At 46.8% G+C, this 14,184-nt stretch overlaps 1 protein-coding gene across 1 annotated transcript in view; it reads left to right on the top strand.

The window, feature by feature from the left end:
- Positions 1 to 13,850, top strand: part of si:ch211-28p3.4 (probable E3 ubiquitin-protein ligase TRIML1) — a 34,236-nt gene extending 20,386 nt beyond the window's left edge. Inside the window, exons 5-6 of the mRNA XM_064993539.1 lie at positions 9,775 to 9,917; positions 13,273 to 13,850. Coding sequence (XP_064849611.1) covers positions 9,775 to 9,917; positions 13,273 to 13,850 — 721 coding nt within the window. The remainder of the gene's footprint in view (positions 1 to 9,774; positions 9,918 to 13,272) is intronic.
- The last annotated feature ends 334 nt before the right edge of the window (positions 13,851 to 14,184 follow it).

Genomic DNA, 14,184 nt, shown 5'->3' with positions numbered 1-14,184 from the left:
TTTTTTGGTTACAATTTGGAACTTTCATGAACACCTCTTTCCATGACATAGACTGACCAGGTGAATCAAGGTGAAAGCTATGATCCCTTATTGATGTCACTTATTAAATCCACTTCAATAAGTGGAGATGAAGGGGAGGAGACAGGTTAAAGAAGGATTTTTAAGCCTTGAGAAAATTGAAACCTGGATTGCGTATGTATGCCATTCAAAGGGTGAATGGGCAAGACAAAATATTTAAGTGCCTTTGAACTGGGTATGGTAGTAGGTGCCATGCGCACCAGTTTGTGTCAAGAACACAACCATGGGAAGCATTGGAGTCAACGCTTTCAACCCCTTGTAGAGCCCATGCCCTGACAAATTGAGACTGTTCTGATGGTCAAAGGGGTGGTTAAATATAATTTCTTTACGGAGTGGAGTGGCTGCATGACCAGACTCTCAGGATGCCTGCTAAAATATCGTAGCTTCTGCACATGTGCTACTCTGGTGCTGCTCCCCCCTCCCCCTGAGGTGATGATCAGATGTCTTTGTCCGTTGTAAGACATATTGTACATACAACGACATGATCAACCATACAAATCGAAATCACCTCCTACACACATTGTAACCTGAGTGCAGCAGACTGATCACATGTTAAGAAAAACTCTGGTTACCGCTAGGTGCCAAAAGTTTGGCTGCTCAGAAGTGGAAAAGGCTACTCTTGCAAATGTCAATTATGTGCTGTCGAATAAATTGTGTGTTCCATGATCATTGAGAAGCAAAATAACAGTTTTATGTTATTGATGGTTAAAACACAGATTCTGTAACGGCGTTCTTCTTTTGTTGAAAGAGAGTCGGACCGAAATGCAGCGTGTAGGTTACTCATGTTTATTTAGGAAGACAAAACGAACGAACTATACACGAATAACTATAAATACAAAAACAACAAACAGAGCGTGAAACCTATTACAGCCTGACTGGTGCACACTACACAGAGACAGGAACAATCACCCACGAAATGCAAAGCGAAATCAGGCTACCTAAATACGGTTCCCAATCAGAGACAACGAGAATCACCTGACTCTGATTGAGAACCGCCTCAGGCAGCCAAACCTATTAAACACACACTCACCCCTAATCAGCTACAATCCCAGACACTACAAACCCAAATACAAAACACAATACATAATAACCCCATGTCACACCCTGGTCTGACTAACTAATAAACTAAAACACAAAATACTAAGACCAAGGCGTGACAGAACCCCCCCCCTAAGGTGCGGACTCCCGAACGCACCTCAAAACCATAGGGAGGGTCCGGGTGGGCGTCTGTCCATGGTGGCGGTTCCGGCTACGGACGTGGACCCCACTTCATAAATGTCAATGTTCCTCCCCTTCGCGTCCATGGATAATCCACCCTAACCACCGACCATGGCCGAATAGTCCACACCCAGAACCCTACATAACAGAGGAGCAGCTCGTGACTGAGGGGCAGCTCGGGACTGAGGCAGCTCGGGACTGAGGGACAGCTCGGGACTGAGGGGCAGCTCAGCACTGAGAGGCAGCCCAGCACTGAGAGGCAGCCCAGTACTGAGAAAAAGCCCAGTACTGAGATGAAGCCCAGCCAGGCAGTTGAATCCGGCAGATCCTGGCTGACTGGCGGATCCTGGCTGACTGGCGGATCCTGGCTGACTGGCGGATCCTGGCTGACTGGCGGATCTGGCCGATCCTGGTTTACTGGCGGATCCTGGCTGACTGGCAGATCCTGGCCGACTGGCGGATCCTGGCTGACTGGCGAATCCTGGCTGACTGGCGGATCCTGGCTGACTAGCAGATCTGGAAGAGTCTGGCTGACTGGCAGATCTGGAAGAGTCTGGTTGACTGGCAGATCTGGAAGAGTCTGGCTGACTGGAAGAGTCTGGCTGACTGGCAGATCTGGAAGAGTCTGGTTGACTGGCAGATCTGGAAGAGTCTGGCTGACTGGAAGAGTCTGGCTGACTGGAAGAATCTGGCTGACTGGCAGATCTGGAAGAGTCTGGCTGACTGGCAGATCTGGCTGCTCCATGCAGACTAGCTGCTCCATGCAGACTAGCTGCTCCATGCAGACTAGCAGCTCAGGCTGCTCTATACAGACAGGAGGCTCCGGCAGCGCTGTAGAGGAGGAAGGCTCTAGAAACGCTGAACAGACGGGAGACTCCGACAGCGCAGGAGAGGGAGAAAGCGCTGGCTGCGCTGAACAGGCGAGGCGCACTGTAGGCCTGATGCGTGGTGCTGGCACTGGTGGTATTTGGCCGAGGACACGCACAGGAAGCCTAGTGCGGGGAGCTGCTACTGGAGGGCTGGGGTGTGGAGGTGGTTCTGGATAGACCGGACCGTGCAGGCGCACTGGAGCTCTTGAGCACCTGCCCAACCCTACCTGGTTGAATACTCTCGGTTGCCCTGCCAGTGCTGTGAGGAGAAATAGCCCGCACTGGGCTATGTAGGCGAACCGGAGACACCGAGCGCAAGGCTGGTGCCATGTAAACCGGCCCAAGGAGACGCACTGGAGACCGGATGCGTAGAGCCGGCTTCATGGCATTTGGCTCGACGCTCAATCTAGCCCGGCCGATACGCGGAGCTGAAATATACCGCACCGGGCTATGCACCCGCACTGGGGACACCGTGCGCACCACTGCATAACACGGTGCCTGCCCGGTCTCTCTAGCCCCCCGGTACGCACAGGGAGATTGCGCAGGTCTCCTACCTGACGCAGCCATACTCCCTGATAGCCCCCCCCAAAAAGATTTTTGGGGCTGCTTTTCGGTTTTCGCACTGGGCCGCCGTGACTTTTTTTCAACTCCATTCTCCTATAGCCCTCTTCGCACTGCTCCAGTGAATCCCAAGTGGGCTCCGGCACTCTCTCTGGGTCGGCCGCCCACCTGTCTATTTCTTCCCACGTCATTAAATCCCATGTCCATTCTCTGAATAATTCCACCTCCCTTTGATTCTCCAGCTGTCGTTGCCTGTCGTTTAGCTCCTCTTTCCTCTTCGCCTGCTGCACCGTTGGGCGGCCACACTCCTCTGGTTTAGCTCAGGGTCCTCTTCCGTCAAGGATTTCCTCCCATGACCAGAAATCCTTAAAACGCGGCTCCTCTTTGCGCTGCTCCTGCCTGTTGACACGCTGCTCGGTCCGAGTGTGTTGGGTGATTCTGTAACGGCGTTCTTCTTTTGTTGAAAGAGAGTCGGACCGAAATGCAGCGTGTAGGTTACTCATGTTTATTTAGGAAGGCAAAACGAACGAACTATACACGAATAACTATAAATACAAAAACAACAAACAGAACGTGAAACCTATTACAGCCTGACTGGTTTTTATAAAAATAATTTATTATCTTCAGTACCATTCATTCTTTACAAATCATAATTTACATACATACACAAATAATAATATTTTTAATTAAACTAATTAAATTAAACTAAACATAAACCCCAAACAAAACCTCAGGGGAGCATCTTCCCTCCCCGTCACCCTACAAAACACCTTTCCCTATCTCCCCGTCCCTAATCTATCCTCTTGCAAATCTAAATGACACCCAGCCCTAAACCCCCCTTCCACCTCTCCCGAGCAGCATGCTGCCCCCACTTCCTCTCCTCCCTCTTCATCCTCCCCCTCAAATCTCCTTCCACTCTCCTCACTATCCCTTCCACCCCCAATCTCTCCCTGTCTTCACCATGTTCTGCCTGGCTTCCCACAGCCCCCGTTTAAAGAGACTCATGAGAAGCCAGAGCAGAAACCTGTCCCTATCCGTCCCTCTCACTCTCCCTACACCCCTCTCTAACCTGGCCCACGTCAATACAAAATCCCCCTTTACCAAACCTAACAACACCCGTGCCCTAGCCCATACTACTCCGGCAAAGGCACAGTCCCAAAAGACATGACGCACAGTCTCCTCCCTGCCACAAGAGGATCTTGGACAGGTGGGGGATTGCACTAAACTAAACCGGTACAAGATGGAACGTACCGGCAAACACTTATGAAGGCTCAACCAATTCAGGTCCTTGAGCCTGTTGTCCAGACCCCGCACCTGCACTCCCTCCCAGACCGCTTCCGAGATGCCTACTACAGGCGCCCGACTCTCTGCCTTTCTGACCTCCTCGTACAGGTGCCTATGATCTAAACCTACTCGGGCAACTTCAACCTCAGGGTGCGCACGCAGCCACTTGGCCGCATGACCAAAGTTCCACGGCAGCTGTTCCGCCCGAGGACCCGTGTTAGACCACACCATTATGCTTCTCGCCTGATACGAGAAAAACACCCGCAGGAAGTAACCGGACGGGTGTATCACTGGCTGAGCAAGCTCCGTTAACAAGAAAGAAACAAAAATTGTGTCCAGCTTGAGGGGGAAATGTGGTACCCCCCTACCTCCCTCCCCGATGGGACAGATCACACGTGCCCTGGCGACCCACTCATACCTGCCACTCCACATAAACTGAAACACAAGCTTCACTAGAGGCCTTCTCAGACAAACTGGCAATGGGTAGATGTATGCCAAATACAAAAGCGACGGCAACACATCCACCTTTAGGACCAGGACTTTGCCCATAAAAGACAAATACCTAGCTTTCCACATTGCTAGCTTCCTCTGTACCACTGCAATACGCATGTTCCAGTTTAGCGTCGCAGAGCCAGAGGTCTCAAAATGGACCCCGAGAATCCTCAGGGCCCCCTCACAGAGAGATAACCCCCCAGGCACATCCGTTCTACCGCGCCATCTTCCGAAAAACTTGACGGAAGACTTTACATGGTTCAGAACTGCTCCCGACGCTCGAGTGAAATCCCCAAAGATGGCAAGGGACCTTGTCAGGCACGAGTCCCTGCACAACAACAAGGAAGTGTCGTCGGCGTACTGCGTCATCTTAACACGCAGTCCACCACTTCCAGGGATCAGCAGACCTTCCACCCCTGTGTCTGCCCTAATGGCAGCCCCAGAGGCTCCATGTACAGAACGAAGAGGAGAGCCGAGAGTGGGCACCCCTGCCTGACCCCAGACGAGAGGTCAAAAACGTCACCCAAGTGACTATTTACACTAACTCGGCACCCCGCTCCGACATATAATGTACGAATCCATCCTATAAACTTCTCCCCAAATCCTAATCGACCTAACACTCTGAATAAAAATGATCTATTCACGCGATCAAAGGCTTTCGCCTGATCTAGCGCTGCTACCATAAAAGGCAGTCCTCTATCTTCAACCCAAGCGATGGAGTCCCTGATTAACTGTAGGTTCCATCTAATAGAGCGGCCCTCAACCCCACACGTCTGATCCTCATGAACGACGTAGGGAAGGGCTGTGCGCAACCGGTCTGCTAAAACCTTTGCAAGTAGCTTGTAATCTACACACAGCATGGTCAACGGCCGCCAGTTGCCAAGGTCAGTTACTTCCCCCTTCTTATATAAAAGTGACAGCACACCAACAGCCATTGATCCCCCGGGACCCCGTCTCAAGGATGGCCTTCAAGACTTCGAGGACCACTGGTCCAAGTATACCCCAAAACTTGAGATAAAACTCAGCCGGCAGCCCATCCATCCCAGGCACCTTCCCTTTTCCCATCCTCCTAAGAGCGCTCTCAACCTCTTCTAGTGAAATCTGGGCCTCCATCACTTCTCTAATGTCCTCTGGCAACCGCCTGGACAAGTGTTCAAAAAACACATTTCCCTGCTCTACATCTATTTCCCTTTCCATAAATAAACCTTGGAAATGATCAGTTGTCACCCTGACCATATCCTCTGGTTCTCTAACTATACTACCATTTTCTTCCCTAACACCATGCATTACCTTCCTACTCTGTCTTGCCCTAACCAACCTAAAGAACATAGCAGAACAAGTCTCATTATCTTCAAGAAAGCCGCTATGCGCACGCTCCAGGAAAGCTCGAGCCTTCCGCTCCTGCAACCCCCTGAGCTGCGCCTTTAGGGTTGAGGATCTCTCCCAGTCAAACAACCCGCCGAGGTTGCCTGCCTCGTATTCGAGTTCAATTAACCTTTGGATACGATCCACCTCCCTCCTCTCCTCCCTTTTTTTCCTCTTGCAATACCCTATTATAAAAGCCCTAATCCTCACCTTAACTAATTCCCACCACTCTAACACCCCCTCGCACATGGACCGGAGACCCTCAAGCCTCCTAAAGAAAACATAAAACCCGTCAACAAAAGCCTGCTCCTCCAGCACATCCCGATCAAGCTTCCAGTACCCCTTACCAAAGAGGCAGACCGACGACCCCACCTGCAGGAGCACCCCGTCGTGATCTGAAAAGAAAACAGGCAACAGCCGCCCAGACAACTTTCCCAAAGACCTAGGTACAAAAATATAATCGAGCCTCCGCTCAACCCCCTGGAGTTACGCCATGTAGGACCGTCCATTTTCGGAGTAGTGTGCATACCACCATCTACCAGACCATGGCAAGCCATTAGCCTAGCAATGGCGCCTGCACTGTTATCCCCCCCTCTTCCTAAATCTGTATTAAAATCCCCCCCTATCACTAATTTCCTATTTGTAACATACAGGGGCGTCAGACAGTCCACCATCTCCTTCCTGTCTGCCACCACCTGTGGCCCATACACCACCACTAATCTAAATTTACAATCCCTTATCGTGACATCCACCCCTATAACCCTCCCCTGCATTACAACAAAGGAATCTTCCACTTTTACCTCCCTGTGCCCACACAAAATCCCTACCCCAGATGAGTGCACCCCCCTACACCCCAAACCGACTCTCCCTTGTCCCACTCCCTCTTAAATCTACTAACATCCCCTCCATCCCTCAGGTGAACCTCCTGTAAAAAACAAAAATCAAAACCCACACCCTCCAAATAACTAAAAACCACCCTCCTCTTAACAATATCTCTTAAACCCCTTACATTTAAACTAACAAAAGTAAAATTAGACTCCATGAAAAAAATAAAATAAAACATGTAATATACTCAACTACTAAACCCAGACAGAAAAAAAAACAAAAACAGGAGACTCACCCGATGCTCCCCTGCTCCATATCTACCGGTGAGAACACCATCTGTAATCCCGACATCCCCCCCTCTTCCTCCATCACACCATCCCAGGATGCAGGAATAGTGTTTGGCTTCGGGGTGCCCTGCACCCTGGGTCTACCCCCACAATCCTCCCCCTCCCCAGTGTTGCAGCTGGTTTGGAAGAAAATTGGGGAGGCTGAGTCCCCAAACAAAAAACTCCCCACCTCCTCCTGTACCCAGTCCTGAGTCTTGTTAGGTGTGTCCCCACCCAAATGAAGTTGAGAGTCTTGGGAAACCAGCAGCAACCCAGAGGTTTTTCCCACCCCATCACTCTCTTGGCCATCCCCTCCCCCTCACTGTCGGCCAATCGCACCCTCCTCTTCATTCTCTTCTTTGGTGATGGCGGCAGTGGAGAGATACCACCCCCTCCCCCCGCCAGCTCCTCCACCATACCCCTCATCTCTTCCACCATGTCACTTTCCCCACAGTCCACTTGCTCTTCCACCGTCTTCTTCTCTACCATTCCTCCCTCACTTTCTTCTCTCTTATTCTCCTCCACTCGGTTGCCTTCTTCCACCGCTTTTCCTGGTTCTCCTACTCCCGTGCCTTCTGTTTCCTTCTCTCTTCCATCCACCGCTTCTTGCTCCTCTTCCTTCCTTGTGGCCTTCCCCTCTGGACTTGTAGTCTTGTCATGAGGCATGTTTCCTTCCCCTCCTCTTCTTCCCCCATCCCCCGCTCCTGCTCCCCCCCCAGCCGCAGACGCATATGACCTCTGACGGGCCGGGCACCCCCGCCACAGGTGTGCTGACGAGCCACACCCATGGCATGTCTTAGGCTTGTCACAATCCCTCGCCTCGTGATCCTCAGATCCACAAAATCTGCATTTTCTCATGCTGCACGAGGCGAAAATGTGTCCATAGGCCATACAGCGCCTGCAAAATGGGGGCTGACGTGCATAAAACAAAGTCCCCTGTCAGCCCCAAGGGAGAACATAGCAGGAGGATGAAGGTATCCACCATGTCCCTTTGGGTCCTCCCTGAGGAGGGCCTGGAAACCTCTCCTCCCATTCCAAAACCCAAGGGAGTCTTTGAGGTGCCTAGCTGAGGAAACGTTATCCATGTATCTCCCCAGAAAAGCCCTCACCTCTTCATCCTTAACGTAAGGGTTGTACATGTTAACAGTTACAACCCTAAAGTTATTCTTCGCCAGACTTGATATTTCGTAGTGGCACATCGGCCTCTCACCTCCCACTGCTCTTGCCCTTCTAAGGATATCATCATGTTTATCTTCCGTATATAGCGCGACGTCGTATGCTCCCTCCAACGAGTTGCCTTGGAAACAAAACATGTCCTTCACCGTCAGCTTTAGAATCCCCATCAATATAATTCTTCCAAAAGATTCTCGTCCTAACGGCTCCAACTCCTTTTCCTTCCAAGCAAAACGAATCGTGTTAGCCAGCCCAATCCCAGGGATCGACCGTGATGATGTATTTAGCACCATCTCCGCAAGGAGAATGGCGCTCGTTCTTTTCTCTTCCAATACAAGAAAAAACGAAAATCCAAAAGTGACCGCAACTGACTGGTGCACACTACACAGAGACAGGAACAATCACCCACAAAATGCAAAGCGAAATCAGGCTACCTAAATACGGTTCCCAATCAGAGACAACGAGAATCACATGACTCTGATTGAGAACCGCCTCAGGCAGCCAAACCTATTAAACACACACACACCCCTAATCAGCTACAATCCCAGACACTACAAACCCCAATACAAAACACAATACATAATAACCCCATGTCACACCCTGGTCTGACTAACTAATAAACTAAAACACAAAATACTAAGACCAAGGCGTGACAGATTCTTTGGCCCCAGTGCAATGTAAATACAGGACAAGGTTACAAGTTACATGTAGGCTGGGTTATGTTGTCTTGTAGGCTAAATGCATTTGGTCATGTCGTCCTAAAGTAGCCGGCAAAACATATATTTCAGTGGAGGCTGCTGAGGGGAGGACGGCTCATAATTATGGCTTGAATGGAGCGAATGAAATGGCATCAAACACAAGAAAGACACGTGTTTGGTGTATTTGATAACATTCCACCTATTCCGCTCCTGCCATTACCATAAGCCCTTCCTCTCCAATTAAAGGTGCCACCAACCTCCTGTGATATATTTTTTGCAATGTTTATTTAAAATCTCCTCTGTGTTTTTATTTTATCTGAGCAGCAGCTACTGTAAAAGTTATGCACATGCAAAACATTATATGGTTGTTTAGCTATGGGGAAGAGGCGTCCTGGGGGACGGGGTGGGACAATCTAGTCAATTTATTAATAGTGTGTACACTATTTATAATGTATTGTATATTTTATATTGTATTGAATATCTTAATGATCCTGACTAAGTATCGGTCATCTTGAGTGGAAATTGATCCATAAAAGGAAACATCCTATAATAAACCTTCTCATAAGACATTGTAAAGGCTCTAATCTTGGCAACCCAGAACTAAATATTGCATGAGTACTGGTTCTAGGATGTTGAGATTGGTGCAGGCGGCAGAACCAGGGCAGATCTTCTTAATGCTTACTTACTTATATTGCTTTTTAACTGTGCTTATTCATGAAAATTATCATAACGTGTTACCCATTTTTCTGTTAATGGTGTTTGCGGTGTGAGTATGACATCACATTTTATGTATGTTTTTGCATATGTACCACAAAGGTCAAATAAACCTACATCTAAGGGTATCTGTGTGTGTATGTACCAATTTCTCTGCTTCCTTGTCTCCAGAATAGCAGAGACGATGAAGGCTACAGATCCAGAATTGCTTCAGGTGGATGAATTTAAGAATGAACAGCTCTTGAGTTTAACCATCAACCTCCTGCTTTTCATCCGGTCCCAGGTCCCTGTCACCAAGAAACTCTTTCAGAGCTGTGAGTTCAATATCAATTTATTTAAAGATCCTGTGCAGTCACTTTTATTACATTAAGTGTTCATTAAGCCACAATATTAAGATTTATAAACACGTTTCAAAATATATTTTCCTCCAAAATAGATTTACAATCTGAAAACATTTTTTAAACTGAAATGAATTGATTGCTTTTAAGTGGGAGGATATTTATTGTCCAGGACCACAGCTGTCGTTCAGTCACTTTTTCAGCCATGCTGTTGGCACTTAAACATCGTAAATGGGTGTACTAACCATCAAACATTATTGTGCAATGTTGTAATTCACGTTGGCGTCAGCAAAGTTTTTTTGGACATGATTTTTCACCAAAATAATGTAACTAGCTTTATTCTCGCATGTTGGTCGTTTGGGAAGCTTTGAGTTGTCACGTGTAATTAAGGTGTTTGTAGTCTGTCAAAACAAGTATCGTAATGGATATGGGCAATTGTCCTGATACTATAAGAATCCTAGTATTTTTTTGTTATTATTGGGAAAAAAAGTAATTTCCATGTGCCAGTGCAAATATTTCAATCAAGTGCAAGGTGCTACGTGGTCTAAATAACTCAAACTGTCTAGTTTGCCTGTCTGTAAAAAGATCCTGCTGCACTGAACGGATCACTTCTCTCATATTTCAGTCTGTCATTTAGATTGCTGCTGCCTCCTGTAAGCCTGCTACTATGATAAAACAGGACGTTTGCTAGCATAGTATCTAACAAGCGGGGCGAGGGTAGGGAAAAAATATAAAATGCTGATGCGCATTCTGACTGAGTGACAGCCAACTTGTCTGCCCGCTGCAAGTTGAGGACACACTGACACAGCTTTTTAGGTCTATAAATGCGCAGGCAGATTTAGGTGTTTTGCCAACATCTACTTTGGTATATTAAAACACTTTCATGTTTATCGATCACGAGTATCTTCCGACTATCAACTGTAATTTTACGAATACAATTACAAATACGAGTATGGCCAGGTCGACACACCCCTATAAAGCAGATCAATCAGATGGCCTTCTTACCGGTTCTAAACTATGGCGACATCATCTATACGAATGCAGCTGCCGCTCGTTTTAATCACGGGCGGTTTTGCACTCACCATTGCATTCTCTACACTCTATTTTCTGTAACCCAGAGCAGAGTCACTATATTACATAACTGGGTTATTTTGACCCAGCACTGTTGGGTTACGTGAATGACCTGACACGTTGGGTTACTTTATTTACCCAAAAATGTGGTTATTTTGACCCAGCAGTGGATTGCTTTTTACTCTTTTGCTGGGTTATTGTTATTCATGTATTTTTGACCCAGCAGTGTGTTATTTCTTACTTTATTGCTGGTGAATTTGTTTTAGAGTCTGTACATTTTCTAAAGGTAACAATCCGTCTAACAACAACAATACATTTTACAACATTACTACACAGTCTATGAAATTCTTAAATTGACATATGGCCAATCATGACAAATTGTAGATAAAATGTTTATTGGCAGATATTAATTTCAGCTACAAAATTAACTCATGCTAAAGATAAAAGACAAATAAGGAACACACAAATAAACAAAAACTTGAGGCACAATCCATAATTTGAAAAACACAGCAGCCCTAGCAATTAAAATTAAAGCTGAGGAAAGGGGCTGAAGAAAAGTAAACACTTTACCCCCTACTCACCCAACCCCTACCAGGTATACATTTTCAATTGGAATTGTAGTAAAACAACAACGAATGATGGTGAATGCCAGGGTGTAGAGATGATTGTCCCTGAGAATGAAGGGTTCGGGTCTCTTGTTCTTTTGGTCGCCTGGCGGAGATATTCAGCCATATTGGTGGTGTTAAGCCCGAGACGAAGTGGCACGGCAAACTGTGCCAATATATCCTCCAAACACCGGTTTCGAGGGCATTATCACTTTTATACAAGTTACCAACATATTAAAATAATGATTGACATATCTTCATATATTTTTTTTTAATGAATTTATTCATACAATTTCATCCTTCCACAAGATATAGTCCCGACACAAATCTAGGGTTGCTACTCAAGCTGGCCGGTTTGGTTGCTAGAGAAGCGACCCAATCGTTCAGTCTTTTTGTTCTGTTTCGCGATCCAGTCGTTCGCTCCAAATGTTTCATTGCCATACTGGCTGGCAACATTCTTAACCCTTGCTTGCTAGCTAGCCAACTATGGCTTACTTACAGTCACGCCAAAAAGTGCAGCCAGAATAACAGCAAAGTAGCCGCGTATGCATTTGTTTAAGCAGTTTTCTAGTAACATTTATTTGGATACATCCATAACAATGAGCTAATGAGGCGAGATTTCGCCTGGCATTGAAAATGTGCTCACTCATCAAGACACTGTTGTTCAGAGGAGCGAGCAAACAACACAGCTAACACATTCACTTAAAATTGAAGCTGGAAAGACTGAAAACTAGCTGTACTTCGTTTCTTTTGATCTTTTTTCAATTGACATTTGTTTGTATACTGATCATACATAAAATGTATGCCAGCTGACTCATGATTTTGACAGGCTAAGAAACGCTGCTTGCCTGTCTGTCTCGCCCCGACACATTCCTTACTATGGGACAGCAGGAGATCGGATTTGAATATTGAAACAAAGTTGCAAATGTTGGAGAGACAGAAAGCAAGGTTTTAAAAAATCTCACCGCTGTTGAAAATGAAATGTTAGTCTAAAATAAATGGGATATAATGTCTAGATACTTTTTATAGTGGAGATCAAGTTTGTAACGTGCCTTGCTGGGCTGACGAGACAGTGGATTGCGCAGTCAGATGGAACAGAGTAAATAGCCATTTTATTGTCAGATTTAGCCGGTGGAAATTTGTGGAATAGACACCGGATGGAATGTAGTTTTAACCTATCAGCATTCAGGATTAGACTCACCCATTGTATAATATTCAATATTCCACGTATTCCATGTATACTTACAGGACATTATGACTTTTGGGCCTCATCAATGCATGGGTGGGCAGTCTTCTTTTCAACTCGTTACACTGTTGGTGGGAAAAACACTCTCAGGACCATGTCGTCTTTAGTATCTGGGGGACAAAGACGTAACAATCTTTTATGGGGCAGACAAAATGGATAAAAGTGGATTAACATTTGAGACACTACTTTAATTTCTATATGTAGCTTCCTGAACTCGGTACAATGGGGGTGGGAGAAACACTCTCATGACCATGTCCTCTTTGTAGACAAACAAATGAACGGTTTCATTGCTCACGCAATAAAAATATCATGCATTCTGATGAACGCTATTGACAGCAAAAACCTATTCTCTTTATAGTGTTATTAGAAATATGTATTTAATTGCTCAATTTATGTGTGTTTTACTTAGATGCCTCTGACGTTGTCCTTGACCCTACCACTGCCCACCCGAAACTTATAATTTCCCCTAAGGGTGACTTGGTAGAGTACACGGACACCTGGCAAGAAGTCCCAGAGAATCCCTCGCGCTTCGACACCACCCTCAATGCCATCAGCAGGCAGGGCTTCCGAGAGGGACGTCACTACTGGGAGGTACAGGTAAGTGGGAAGACCTACTGGGAGATAGGTCTCACCTACCCAAGCATCCCACGCAAGGGCCGTGAGGAGGACTGCTGGCTGGGCCGTGGTGACGAGTCTTGGGCAATGGAGTTCTTTAATGGGGACTACACAGCATGGCATGACAGGGTGGCCCATGCGCTCCCTGTGGTGGCCGGACAGCACTTCACTCGCATCGGTATTTACTCCAGCTTTCCCGGGGGCCTGGTGTGCTTCCTGGGGGCCGACACCATGACACCTCTCCACTGTTTCTATGTCGCCACCTTCACCAATGTCCTCCACCAGGCTGTGTGCCCCGGGCACGACAATCAGGGGTCCAACTGGAAGCCCCTTAAGATTTGCGATGCCTCACGCTCTGCCCCTACCCTCTGACGGAGGACAAATGCAATGGGTGGAGGTAATGGGGGTGGTATATCACTTTTGTCATGTGTTTTTTTGTGTGTTATGAACCATGCACACCAAGTCAGATTTTTTTTCTGCCCACTTTCAATCTAAACAAGTTTGTGTATGTGTAAAAATTCACTGACCTATAACAGATCAGGCTGACTAGCCTATATACATTTCCAGGAGCTTGAAACACCCACCTAATGTTGAAACATTTGTTTCTATACCCTTTGGACTTTGTGTGCAGGACTTTAGGCAAAGTTTTCATTTAGCTAAATAGATTTATTGTAAATTCAGGATTAGCATGTGTATGCAACGTTTG

Source organism: Oncorhynchus masou, chromosome 18 (assembly GCF_036934945.1).
Source record: "Oncorhynchus masou masou isolate Uvic2021 chromosome 18, UVic_Omas_1.1, whole genome shotgun sequence".
Taxonomy (NCBI): Eukaryota; Metazoa; Chordata; class Actinopteri; order Salmoniformes; family Salmonidae; genus Oncorhynchus; species Oncorhynchus masou.
This window is presented reverse-complemented; position numbering and strand designations above follow the sequence as displayed.